Source organism: Chelmon rostratus, chromosome 23 (genome assembly GCF_017976325.1).
Source record: "Chelmon rostratus isolate fCheRos1 chromosome 23, fCheRos1.pri, whole genome shotgun sequence".
NCBI lineage: Eukaryota > Metazoa > Chordata > Actinopteri > Chaetodontiformes > Chaetodontidae > Chelmon > Chelmon rostratus.
Window position 1 is genome coordinate 3,979,453 of NC_055680.1, and position 14,422 is coordinate 3,993,874.

At 39.9% G+C, this 14,422-nt stretch overlaps 1 protein-coding gene across 1 annotated transcript in view; it reads right to left on the reverse strand.

Annotated features, from left to right (window-relative positions):
- The window catches only part of nrxn2b (neurexin 2b), a 550,653-nt gene that overhangs the window by 414,027 nt on the left and 122,204 nt on the right, over nt 1-14,422 (reverse strand). Inside the window, exon 5 of the mRNA XM_041964490.1 lies at nt 2,281-2,298. Coding sequence (XP_041820424.1) covers nt 2,281-2,298 — 18 coding nt within the window. The remainder of the gene's footprint in view (nt 1-2,280; nt 2,299-14,422) is intronic.

The window sequence follows — 14,422 nt, forward strand, 5'->3', positions numbered from 1 at the left end:
GAAAAGAAAAACTTGACTGCCTAGAAAAACAGCAATATTAACTTCCAGCCATGGTATATTTTGCAACCCTGATGTGGAGCTGGGTGTGACATCCGTTCCCATGTGGATTTGGACAGCATTCATCAAATTCTGAGAAAGCCACAGGGGAATGATGTAAGAGTGTGTGCGAACATGTGCGCTGCACCAATAAGATCTGGTGTTTAGTTTACACAGCTGATTCAATTTTAGAGAAATGGAGGAAAACAATGCATCTCACCACCAACAAAAATAATTTGACAAAGATGGTCCGGCAATCGCAAGTTGTTAATGACTGCCACACTACAAAATCTGACTTTTGCAAGGCCAGTAAATAATGTTTTTTTTTTTAATTCATGTACACTTCTTGTTCTGCTCAATAATACACTGCATGAAGAACTAAAGCTAAATAAATAGTACACAAAAAAAATAGTACATAAAAGTGCTCAGAAAATATATGGTGACAGATTTGTTGGTGGGTCTACGAAGGTCAACAACATGTGCACACAGAGAAACGCACACGTTCCAAAACTGCGTTGAATTTGCAGACTGACACAGAAACAGCTTGTACCTCAAAAGCAAAAGTGAATTATCTCCTTCCTTTTTGCCCGGTGGTCTTAATGACGATGAAACTCTCTTTGCACGGGCCTCCAAGATCAAATTTTAATTAGCTTTTTTTATTCCTTTGCCTCTTTGGATCTTTCTTGCAGGGTATAGTAAAAAATGGGTGTGGTATTTGATGGTTTTTTTTTCCTACTCTGGACTGCACCCTGGGGGTGAACATGTCCCTAACCAAACCTCCAGTCCCCACCCGGTTTCCAAGCTGCCGCAGACAGACAAAATGCCACATTAGTATTCAGACGACATCAGATCTGTGGACCAAACCCTCCCCGGACAAGCTTTGACAAGCAGACAAACACACGCCAAAATAAATAAATAAAAACTATTTATGTATAATGATGAGGAGACATGCATGAATTATCACAGTGTAGAATTCTCAAGGGAAAATATACACCATTAGTTCAAAACCTTTTTATCATGACTGTGAGAATGACTGCATGTTTTTCTCATCACATGCTACACATTCTGCTGTGCTGTAGACTACTATTTGCAATTCCTAATGCATAGTAGGTACTGCAGCGAGACAAAGCTAATTATTAGGAGGCGAGCGATAACACTGACACATCACTAAAGCAGGAGTTGGCTGCTGCAAAGTGCTGTGAGCTAGAGTATTAAACTCTACCCATCTCGCTTTCTTACTGCTTGTGTGAGGTGTTGATACGTTCCATTAGGCTGTCCATCTCTGCTCTCATCCCCCTATCCCAGTCCTATCCCTCACTCATGTCCTCACTGCCTGATTCTAAATGATGTGCTGATAGAAAGCTAGCATACCGTGACATGTCAGCATATTTACAGATAAAGTCAGTGTCCGCATTTTAATAAATGCCTTAATGGTCCAGAGCTCCAGAGACCGAGTAACCAACAACACGGAGGATGAAATGGAATCTGCCCACAACTACACATTTCCCTCCCATACGTTACATGAATGGGGAGGCCATTCTGAAACTGAGCGCAATGTGGAGGAGCTAGTTAAAAGAAAATGAGCCGTTAATAGTAGTGAGGATATGCATTGTACATATGAATAGCCACCAAATCTCCCATCCAAACAGGGGAAGCACTTGAACACACAGATTGATTGTACGATAAGTGTAGCGTTCACATCCACTTGAGGCAGAGGAGCAAATAACGGGTAAAAACTGAACAGCATAATCGCATGCACACAGTAGAACAAGTGTTTTACTGAATCTCATACCTCTCAATCTAAATCATTGCATCTCAGCCACCTTGAGTCACTTTCCCAATCGTTATGAATTTGACAGGGGGAATCACAGATCCTGATAAGCCGGCCAGTGCATCTTAACAACTTTGTACAGTACAATGTTATTGAAACAGAGCCTGGGCCCCCAAACTGGCTACTCAGTCAATGAAACCTTTAAAATCTGCAAAATTTTCATAGTTAACAGTTTGAATCCCCCTTCAATATGCAGCACAAACAAATGAAAGGTGATTTAGCTGGCAATAATAAAGAATGACAATGGGGTTCAGCAGTAATTTCTATTCAACAATTAGCAGCTTTTCAAAGGAAAGTTTCATCGTTCATTTTGTACAACAACTGTCAATCATTGCAGTCATTATGACAGCAGGGTGAGTGCACATAATAGAACATACATAGGAGGCAGAAGGTGTAGAAAGGAGCTGACTTACCGACTTGAGATGAGTCACCTGTAGGGAAAGGAAAAAGAGGAGAGAGAAAAAAGATGGATCAGTTCAAAGAGCCCCGCAAAATGCCACTCGAATACACCTGCTCACCAAAACATAGTCACAACAAAATGAGGTATAATATCACAGGGAGAAAAAGAAAAGTCAGACCGTAATTAGCATTAGATGTCTACAGAGTGCATTTCTACACATAAGCCTCAACACAGAGCTGCTAATTGAGATGGTGGAGGAAAACAACTACCAGGGATGTTCAGAAGGCAGCATTGATATTTTCTTTAAAAAACAAGTCTTAAAGGTCACAAGAGGACCTCTCAGGCAACAGCTAACTTCTTGACATTCACTTTCCACTTCTCTCTACTCTGCAAATAACTCCTCCCTAGATTCAAACTCATTAAAAAGGACCGTGCTGTGGGATTCTTAAAAAAAAAAAAGATTCTACCTATCTGCATTTACCCTGTATTTGTGACTTTTGAACACCACCTTATCCAATTAAGTCTTTTTTTTTTTTTTTAAATAAAAGCAACTTGGCCAAAATGGATAGAAATAATATGAAAACTCAAGGCAAGACAAAAAGAGGGACAACCAATTATAACAACCCTGAATCCCAGAAATGTAAATAGCAACTTTAAATAAACAGTAATGGAGAGCAACACATACAGTAGACCTAGCATTCCGCCTCTCATCCCCTCCTGAAAGAATGACACGACACAGTTACTGTCTGAGCCACGAATAGAGTGACAGACAACATCAGAGCAAGAGGAAGAAAGAGAGAAAGGGAGGGGGAGCAAATTATAAAGGAGTTCAAAAGACCATCCAATACCCCACCCCACTGCTCAATAAAAGGGGAACAGAGCCTGACTCACACTCCAGCTGGATTCCTTCCAAAGTTCAACAGATGATTTAAAAAAAAAAAAGTTTTAATAAGCATGCATAATTTTCATCTGAAATATTGATCCATGCTGCGGTCAATTCCTAATTAAAGATTGGAGCAGCTACATCAGTTGGCAGGTGTTAAGTATTGAAGCAAGTGTCTAATAGATGTTAGGATCAATTCGAGGTGGAGGTTGTGTCCAATTAACTTGTGAAAAGCAAAACTTTCTTTTCTTTTTTTTTTTTTACGAGAAGTTGACTTGTACACACAGTACAATGTTTGTGCGTGCTGCAAAATTTTGCGGCTTGACTTGGACCAATGTGCCTTGCTGTTAGTGACCTGTTGAACAGTATAACAGTTTCACAGATTTCCAGGACATATATGCAACCATTGTATCAGAACTACTGAGTTTTTCTTGCATGTCGCTTTCCAAAAATTAGAGCTTATTTAGTGGCAGTTGAGGAGAACTGAATTGTTTTTTCTCCCCTTGGTTTATAACCTTTAAAGATACAGTATTTTTTTAAGACACACATGATGAAACCTCATCTTTCATAACCTTGCAGTATTGAATAAATAACAGAATAGGACTGACACTGTCCCATCACGTACAGTGCTATAGCTTAGTTCCATACTGATGCACTCAGTAAAAACACTTTTTTCTACATGGGGAAAACTGAGAACCTTTAAGTAAATGTTAAGGTTTTGTAAAGGTTTAATAGCTGTGTGTTTTAAAATTCCACTTCAAGGCATACAAAGAAGTTCATGAGCTTGGTTAAACCCACAGTCTAAAGAGAAACCAATTCACTCCTCAGCCCACTGAGTTGCTGCTTGGTGTTCTCGTACAGTATATTACTGCCAGCCATGAAATTTGCCCAGGATAGGCGAGATGGCTACAATTCCATGTCCAAGGTGAAAAGAAGCCCTTTCAATTCCAACACATGGAACAAAGCACGACTCCCAGCCAGAGCAGATGGAGCACAGGGCACTTTGCCTTGCAGTGCCGGCCTTGTTCTTCATCTACAATCCACGCACAAGTGCTGAGAATTAATGTCCACAGTGGTGGATGAAGGCGACAGCACAAGAGGAGCCAGAGGAATGAACACATTCAATATGCCTCATTCTCCCAGGCTTTGTTCATTAATATCCTGGATTTTGACAAGGATATCTCCAGCTGCTGCTTGTGCGTGTATGTGTGTGATACAAGACAGGAAATGCATTGTTGCGTGTTACTTTTAAAATGTAATGCAATATAATATGTAATATAACAAAAACTGCAATACAAAAAAGTAATATAAATGCAATATATAATAAATACTTTATATTATCATCATGTTTACATTTTAAAGTTATTGTAATATTATTACAGATTTTTTTAATTTATTAGTAATGCATTGTATTATTTTGTTACAACAAAAAGTACTATATTTCTGTAACACATTACTTTTGGAATACGTTCCCTCAACACTGTGAAAAGACAGCAAATGAAGAGACAGTGGGTCAAACATATCTCCTATATCATGCCTTTCTGCTTCTGCCAGGCCACAGTGAGCACACCAGAAGTGGGGGAGAGAAAAAAAAAAAAAAAGATGTACAGGGCAGCATACATGCTCCCATGAAATATCATGTCATGGCAACTGTGAACAAATCTAAAGTTATGGCAACCATGCCATCTATACAGTGAGGGACACAGAGCTGGGGTGACCATATTTTATTGATGATATATCATTCTGGAGAGCTGATAGGACACAGAGGCAGAGCTATAAAGTCTCTAGTGACCCTTGTAGTATAGTAAATAACCCCAGCTGGATGCCAGCAACAGTTTGATACTCAGTATTTCAAGGAGGACACATAGTGAGGCCAAGGCTGGCGAGCTGCAGCAACAGTGCTGGCAAGGCTTACAAAGGTACGCCGAGCCACATTTTCCACACACTCTCTGCGCTGTATGATACCCCTCATTACTCCAAACAATGAAGCTAACTTATTTTTGGACCACACACACACACACACACACGCACGCACGCACGCACGCACGCACGCACGCACGCACGCACGCACGCACGCACGCACGCACGCACGCACGCACGCACAAAATGAGAAAAAGAGAAGGACAAAACAAGGACACATTTCAATTATCGAACATAAAAACAAAAAAGACACACACACATACAAGCAAAACATCAGTGAGAAAACTATTTGTTTTAGTGATCAGAGGATAAAAATATGAAAAACCACCCAGCTGAGCTTGCTGTTAAGTGTATTATCTAGTTAGCTCACTGTTAATTACCTTAATGTGGTATTGTTTGTATTTTTTATTTCTTATAAGGAAAAATATCACTGGATGTTATGAGACTTACCTCCAGAATTATCTTACTTTTAGAAACCTTTTCAATTTCAGTTATTTTAATCTGCACAGTGGTTACACACGTTGTGTGTGTATGTTTATGTTTCATTCCAACAATTCCAACAGTCCAACTTGCTGTGGCATATCTTACATTGGCACGTTCAACCTTTCTTAATTTGCCTGTTCAGTCCAATAGTTTTTACCAAAACTATGATTGTCTTCAGTGGAAAGAGCTGTTGGTTCATGTTAGGAAGCTTACTTACCAGGGTCTTTATTTACCTCAACTGCAGAAGGGAAACAGGCCTTTATTTGAAGAATGCTTATATTAGAGACAGGCCTTTATTCATAATTACCTCTGTTTGATACATTATTGGTTTTCTCTTTGCTGCACATTATGCTTAGGTAGCATGTAAATTATTTAACAGGCATTGGGAGTTTAGCCGCTCTTGTTTTTGTTTTTCTCCCAGCCTGTATTTGGGGCTGGCCTTCTTGTGTTCATGCTAATCACGCTCTGGTCATTATTTGAGACCTGGCTTTTCTTTGACTACTAGCTGTTTTAGAAAATAAGGTAGTTTTTGGTTTGGTAGCATTGGTTATGTATAACAAATAGCGTTAATGATGGCACGGTTCCATTCAACGGTCCCGGTAAGCCATGTCCCCATGTCAGTACAAACAATACCAGGGCCCTGGAACTGAATCCAACAACCATTACTAGCATTAGCTCTACCACTCTCAAAATAAGTCCAGTCAAAATATCGACAATAAGAAAAGTTTACAGATGGCATATCTTCACAGCAGATTCACTCATGAAGGTACAGATTTACTCATCAGGACAACTGAGAGCTAATATGACTGAGTAACTCATGGCCAATTACCTATACAACAGATCTAAATTCATGAATGAATGAGACGCTGTATGCTGCACTCTTTCTATATTTCACTGCTAACTTGCACCCATAAAAAAACAGTATCATGTATGCTTTCAGAGTTGCTACTTCTGGAAAAAAATAAATAAATAAAAGAGACGGAAAGATACCCAGCATGAGGCAACAACAAGAACAACATATTAGGAATCAATGAATTCAGTCAAAAAGTCCAACTCAGCATGACTCTTACTTGAACCGTTTCACTATCAATATTTCATCTTACCACACTGTCTCAGTCAACAACCAACTGCTAAAACTACTGGTGAGATCTCTTGCAATGTGGATACAACTATAAAAGTTAGGCAATACTGTGTCAGTGGTATCTAAACAGAGATAACAATGTCATACTTCTACAAGCGGCTCCTCCTGCATTGGGCACAGTATGGAAATAGGAAAGATGATTGTGCATTTACTAAATCCCCAAGAAACTTCGGGGAACAAATCTATACTCATACTCTCACGCAGAGGTGACATACCAACTGCTGGAATTACTTTTTATTTCTTTGTTTTGCACAACAGTAAGCAAACAAGTGAAAACTGCTGGCTTTCTGCCTTGATCAAGATCTTATTACGGGTGGATTCCACCTAATAAGCTAAATGAATAGCAACAGTAAGATAGTTGTACCACTGTGCTTTCTCAAGTTGTGCAAGGAAGAAAATACCTGGAAATTCACCACAGACGATGACCACCTGTGTACAGTTTAAACTATTGAATGGTTCTGGGGTAACGTGAGGAGGCTTTTATTGAAAACCAAATAAAATGCTGTTCAAGTCACATGAACAATAGTTATCAAATGACCAAATCCCCTGAGTGAAACACAAAACTGTAAAATTAAACTTATATGAATGTGGTGAAATAAACACCCCATTTGGTGAATGAAAAACCCTCAGGGCATTCTTCATGAACATCTTTAATGAGTTTGGAAGTTGTAGTCTCAATGACTGAATTAATTGTTTTAGGTAAAAAATGATAATAAAAAGAACCTCAGTATAGAGCTGCTCGGCACTGCAGTGACAGGGAAGGGAATAAAATGACGTCAGGCATGTAATTGATATTTAAATTAACTCTATCAAAAAAAAAAAAAGACAAGGATTCAAACTGAATTCCAAACAACCGTATATAATGTACGTTTTACAATGATTACATGGCCTCTACCAATCCCTGATGTCTCAATGCAGCAAGTTGAGAAGTACAGGAAGACACTGGCTTTTGGAGTTTATTATTCATGTGTTCTGCATGAGCCTGGGTCACTTTAACAGTGTGACAGTCAAATTGTACAATTATTAAAAAAAAAAAAAAAAAAAATTAAATACATTACAACACATTCTTAATTATATTAATCAAAGTACAATTTACCGTTCCCTGCAATTTTCTCTATTGACTCACTGGCTTGTCTATTATCTGCTATCAGACAGGGTGAAACATACGACATCTCCAGTCTGTACTTCATAAAACGTCTTATAGATTACTAATAAGCTACAGTCACAATTTTTGACATGAGGTAAACTGTTTATCCAGCAAGCACGAAGAACACAATGTGCATATGCTACAGCATTTGAAGTGGGACTTTTTATCAGTAAGAGGACATAGAGATCAGCATGTGACATCCAGTGTCTCTCTTTAATGTTCTGTTAAATGCAATTCATTCAAAACTAGCTTTTAGATATTTTAGTCAGTTTTTTAGCTTTAGAAAGTTATAAAAAAAAAAAAAAAACTCAAACTCAGCATGCTTTTATCTGAAGAGTGTGCCATTTGCAGTTTAGGGCTTGTAACAACGAAGCTTTCTATTTCCTCAAAAACTACAACATTTTTTTCTGGTCTCAAGTTGAGCTAAATCTAGATATAGGGTTGTCATTTTCTCTATCAATGAACTATAAATGCCTTCAGTTAATTATAATGAAACTGTATAATCTGTGCAGTAAATACCCCTATGGAATTTTGAATGATGGACTCGATGCACAAAACAACAGGATATAACATTTATTTTCAGTCATATCCATTTCGCCATGCAATTAATTCATGACACTAGCATAATAATGGGCCTACTAATAACTAAGGGCTAACAACATTAGTCTGTTATTAATCTTTTTTTTTTTTTTGTATTAGCTGTATTGTCATTAATGTTGATTTATTTTCTGTTTTTGATCCATTCAGGTGCTCCTCCATTTTATAGGATGCACATTGTGGCTGATGTCAACATCAGGCTACAGTAGCTTACTGGTAAAGTAGTAGATGGGCAATCATAATGTTCCCATTGACTCATAATAGGCTACAAATGTGGTCCACATTTAGATAAACAGCTGGCTTTTTCCTGCCTCTGTGATAACAGTGTTCAGTTGCTTGTGGCAGCTGAAGCCTGATGGTTGAGAGTCACACATGTGCATACAGGTGGGTGTGTTGGTGCAGTCACAGGACGTGCAGACAGATGCTGACAGATTCAGACACTAATCACACACAGATGCACATACATACACACGCAAATAATCACAGGTATGTGCGTCTTGCCCTCCAAGCGTGCGTGTGTGTGTGTGAGTGAGAGTGAGAGAGAGTAAATGAATGGGATTTAAACATGGTGAAATGTGTACCTATTTCTAGGTTTGGAAGCAAAAACTACTACAAGACACTAAAGTGACACTGCTCAAATTGTTGTCAAATGTCAAATTGAACATTTTTATTTCATTTGCATCACTGTGACTGCAGAGAGGTGCAGCAGGTGTCATTCACAGAGACAGGAACTGAAGCCTCCTCGTGACTCAAGCTGGATTTCTGTATCTTTTAGTGTGGAAATGCACATGGCAGTTATCATGCTTGCTATCACGACAACTTCAAAAGAAGCTTTAAATTCTTGCAGAAGACATGAATTTAATTAAGCTTGTCAGCAGTGTTATATAGGTACCCAGTGGTGAGTGGTGTACTGTTAAACATACACAAATAAATAAAATGCATAACAATGAACTGTGAGAATCATTGAAAACATATGCTACCCTGACTTTCAAATCAGTGCACTTGAATAGGGAATAACACACTCCTTGAATAAATAATAAGATAAATGAAGATAAATTCCTGAACTTAAGTTCCCATTCTGCCTCTTTATCTCTGCTTTGCTGTTTCTCTTCAGCGATCTCTCACTTGTGCTTTTACCAATCTCTCTCCTTTTGTTAAGTTATTTTTCAAGCCTACAGATATCCATGTGTGCAGTAAGAGTCTGCAGCCCACGCTGTAGTCTACAATTCTCTGACAGGGGCAAAACACTTTTTTTTTTTTTTTTTTTTTTAAGGATAAAAGCCAAGTAAAGGGAAAGCACGGCTATAGAAGTGCAATTACTGTAAAATGGTTTATGTACTTTACAGGTGGGTCACCTCAGCTAAAGGTTGCCTTCAATGAAAAAAGTCATTTGCAAGCAACTCAAACTCATCCCATGAAGGGTTAGGCCCGTAGCCCGTAGGCCAAGCATGCAACATACTCAGAGTGCACAACTCGCAAAATTAGATGAATTGGAATCCTGGCAAATTGGCAAACAGCGACCGACAAACACTCTGACAAAGTGAATAGAATTGAAACCACAGGAATGATAATAACCCTGAGAAGGAGGCTGGATCTGTGAAATCCACAGCATCTAAGTAACACCACCATTTCTGCCTCGCCACTACACCACAACCCTTCAAAGAAACAACGGGAGAGGACTAATAGACAGAAGGCATAAAGCAAGCCCTGATGCGTGCACCATAATATTCGACCCAGAGGCAGTCTACTGTTCAAATAGAAAAGGAACAAACATCACAAACAACACAATTATCCTGGAAGCATAACCAATTAACTTCGGCCATACGAAGGAGCACCAGATCACATAAGAACTTTCCTGGATTCAGACCTCCTCTGGACATGAAGTCTGCTCTCGAGTTAAATGGCCCTGACATCCACGGCACCAAGCCACCGGAGAAAGTACTTCCAGGAGCTCCTCTACCAATGCCACAACAAGTGTCGACAGCAACCCGGCCCGAGACAGAGGCTGAACCACTGTTGCAGTTGTAGACACGAGATGGAGACAAACCAGTGGTCAGGAGGAACCACCATTGTCCTGGCAGGATGACTACAAAAGTTAGCTCCAGTCCCAAGCATCCCTGTACAGCTAACACGTACAAAGGAGTGAATGTAACTACTTGCATCATAGCTGCCATCAAGCCCATGAGGTGAGACAGTGTGCCTATCCAAACTGAAAAAGGTGGGCATTCAATTCCTGTGTCCTTTCCAGGGGCAGTACAGATGTTGTGGTCCCTGTCGCCAGAACCGTGGCCAATATTGTCACCTGAGATTGCTTGGGCCATTGTTCAGGTGCAACTCCAGGGGGTGAATGTGATTTAAGAGCAAAGGATCATGATGACAGCATTGCTCCCCTGAGGTCCCACGGACAAACCAATTCAAAGCACTTAAGAATTCACACCACTGTTCCTTCACACAGTGATATACCAAGGATATCCTAAAGCCTGGAAAAAGAGACCATCCAGAATTGTATTGTTCTTGATTAAACAAGCAAAATTGCCATGAATGCAACTGAGGGAGACACATACAGTAGAACCGTTGTCTGATCTGATCTGCAGAATGATATCACTTGTTCGTGGCTTCCAACACAGTTAAAAATCAACTGTTGAAAACTAAATCTGTTTTAGGATGTAACTACGTTCAGATTTAGTTTTATGGTTGTAGGACTCTTGCCATCATGGTTGGAATAAAAACCACATGGTCAGGGTTAAGAAATGATCATGATCACGGTTAAAACTAGCCAATGTTAACTGGCCTGTGGAAAGAGGAAATGAACAGCTGTCTCCCACATATAAACCCAACATTTTGCTGACGCATCCATCCACCCTGACCTCCTCCCTATGGAGACCTGGTCACTCTATTTCAACATCACCTCTCTTCCTCCTTTGCTGCCATCATAACTCCTTCGTTGGCTAGAAGGCTTTGTCACTTGGACAGAAACATAGAGTAGGCTATATTGTTTTGGGGCCCTTGATGAAACAATTGATGATGTGGTCTGTCTTCAGGGGACAAATTCAATCATTGCGCTGCCCTTGGGCATCACAATCAACCGACAGAAAGGTTTAATTTCACATACCAATCTCAAATGATTCCTCCAGACTTGAAGAAATTACAAGAATCATTGTCATTGATGTTCTCTTATCATTAAGGATTACTTAAGCATAGGTAACCACTAAGTGAATGAATCGGAAATCCAGCTAAGAGCAAACAAGCATGCAACAGATTAACAATTGAGAAGTGGGATTCAGGAGGCAACAACATACGGCTGATGGGAGTTCCTAATGGCCTCGGATTACCATACTCTGTGCTTGTACTGTATACTGACTGGCTCTTCCCAAGGCATGGCTTGTCAGAGTCTGACCCCACCACCCTGACCCTGTTTTTTTCTTATCAGGAAAAGGACACATCTTGTTAGAACCTCCATCATACCACCAGAAAACAGTAGCATACACACAGGATTACTGAAGGCCAGATCCATGTTTCTTTTATGCAGCATTTACAAGAATCTCTCTTACTCACTCAGTCACTCACTCATCCCCCCTCTGCTATTCTCGTGTTCTGGAAATTTAGACATACTTTTAAGCCTTTGATCATATTCCAGGGTCATTACTGGAATCTTGAGCAGTCAACTGGGGTTAAATACTCTTTGTGCTGCCACCACTGGTAGTGCGGAGTAAAGAAAGTGGGAGAGGAAGACTGCAAATAAGCCCAGCTTTGCTGGAGACAAAGTACTACTTTGGAAATAGGACAGCTACCCTTTAGTCTTTCATATAGGCTGTCTGTGTCCAAGCCCTAATTACATGGTAATAGATTCCATTCAACATATGCAGCAGTTCTGGGGCTGTTTGATTTCTTGTTCGCTGGAGGAACATCTATATCTCAAATTGAATATGTAGGTATGTTTAAATCATTTGATTGCCATTTAGCTTTATAGTGCAGCTTTAAAGGCATAGGTATGTTTGTTCACATCCACAAAAAACATCACTGTGAATGTTTTTGATGTATGGGAAGCATCATGTAAAGCATTTCCACCTAAAAAGAGTTGTCCAATTAGCTAGAACAGAAATTGGTACTGACAGTAAACAGTGATGGCACAGCTAACAAGCAGACCCACCAATCAAAGAAATGGGGAACTGTGTGTGGAATTAAGTGACAACAAAAAGAGAAAGTGTCATTTGCAGTGTTACTGACGCCTGTCTGACAGGAGACATGAAGACATGGGGATGACATTTTTTTTTTCCTTTTTCTTTTGAATTATACTAGATTTAATGCAAAAATGTGAGTCTAAGATGGATCCAAGGATACTGCTGCATTCAGCAAATATATTTTTCAGCTAGTTATAGGCTATGTGCAAAATCTTAATTTCCTGGTTTAAAAAGCTAGTTTATGTCTATTTTCTCCCCACTTTTTTACCATTGCTTCAGTGAAACCTAAACCCTTCACAAATATTAAATGCATGGTGTAAAAGTTGTCTATGTCTAGTTCTATGTCTTACAAACATAGAAAAATTCAACCAACATAAATGCTGCATCCGCATGAGACGGGAGAAAGCTCTGTTGCCAAATAACAGTGACACAGTTGAGCAAATGGGTTGGGATGATAGCTAGAGTGGTTTTCTGAGGAACCACTGGTCCTTTGGATCCTCAGTGGCCAGCAGGCTTGAGTGGCTCTCCCAGGAGAAAGTAAGACTGACAGTTTCAGCTGTCATCATAGCCCCATTCCAGTGCAGTGTGGAATAGAGAGAGGCTGCAATGGCTAGAAGTGGTAAAAATAATAAAAATGTACTTGAGAAGGAAAAATGTCTGTGTGTGCCTTTGTGTGTGGTGGTGTTAAAATGGAAGTGAGCAGGTCAGTTTACTTAGTGGTGGCTGACTGGTTACCCAAATTCAGTGACTGATGAAGGTTATGTGTATATGTACCCTTTGTACATATACAAACCTGTTACGCAATTATTGTGACAAAGATTTTCTCTACCTTAGGAGAGGCCTAAAAGGTATTTAGTAGGGGGAAAAGGCTTTTCCCAAAATTCATAACATCTGTGAACTCCATGTGGAGAGCAAAGTATTTCATCCAATAAGAGTTAATTTGTGCATGTCCTCTATAACCCAGCATGCTTTTAAAAGTGTGTGTTGTCTTACAGTGCAGTCAACTGGCACATCAAACATCATGCTTTCTGTGCATTCCGATGACCTTGAAGGTGCTCACCTATGATATGACATAGTACCTCTTAGTTGTGTAGTTCCTGAAGCCAGTGTTTGACCAACACACTCACACAAGCGCACACACACACTGATCCCTTTCTCCTTGTGCGTCTGCACATCTCCTTCCAGGACCCCAGTCCTTGCTCTAATCCTCTGGACTCGATGCTGAGGCTGCAGCCTGGTAATTCACCAAATCCCCTTCTGCTCCCCTAAGCCCACACCTCTCTTCTGGTTCAAGTGCTCCTTGACAGTACACATGCTTACATACAAACATACACACATCCACATATTAACATGGCAAACACACAATAAGGCTACGCGCTCCATGCATACAAACTAAAACCTCCACCACATGCTTTAATATTCACTGTGAACACTTTTCTTGGCTTGCAGTAAGAGACTGACTTTTTTCCGGGGTTTCAGTTGATGAAGTGTCAGTGTTTACAGCCTGCATAGCTTAGGTCTGCTTTCTGCATCGTTTTCTATAATGACCTCCTCTTTACGGCACCATTCTCAAAACTGTCACTGGATAAACATCCACATTTGATCGCTGATTCCATTAAATCTGTTGTTTTTCCCTTGCAGAACACCAAAGCGGTCCCTGATTTGCCATTAGAGAGCCCCCACAAGAACAATGTGTAATTTCAGCCTGCCACTGAAACTGTCTGAGCGTGTCAGTCAAAGGCAAAACGTGGACACTAAACACTAGATATGACTTGAAATGTTTTTCTTTCTGAGAAAAAAATG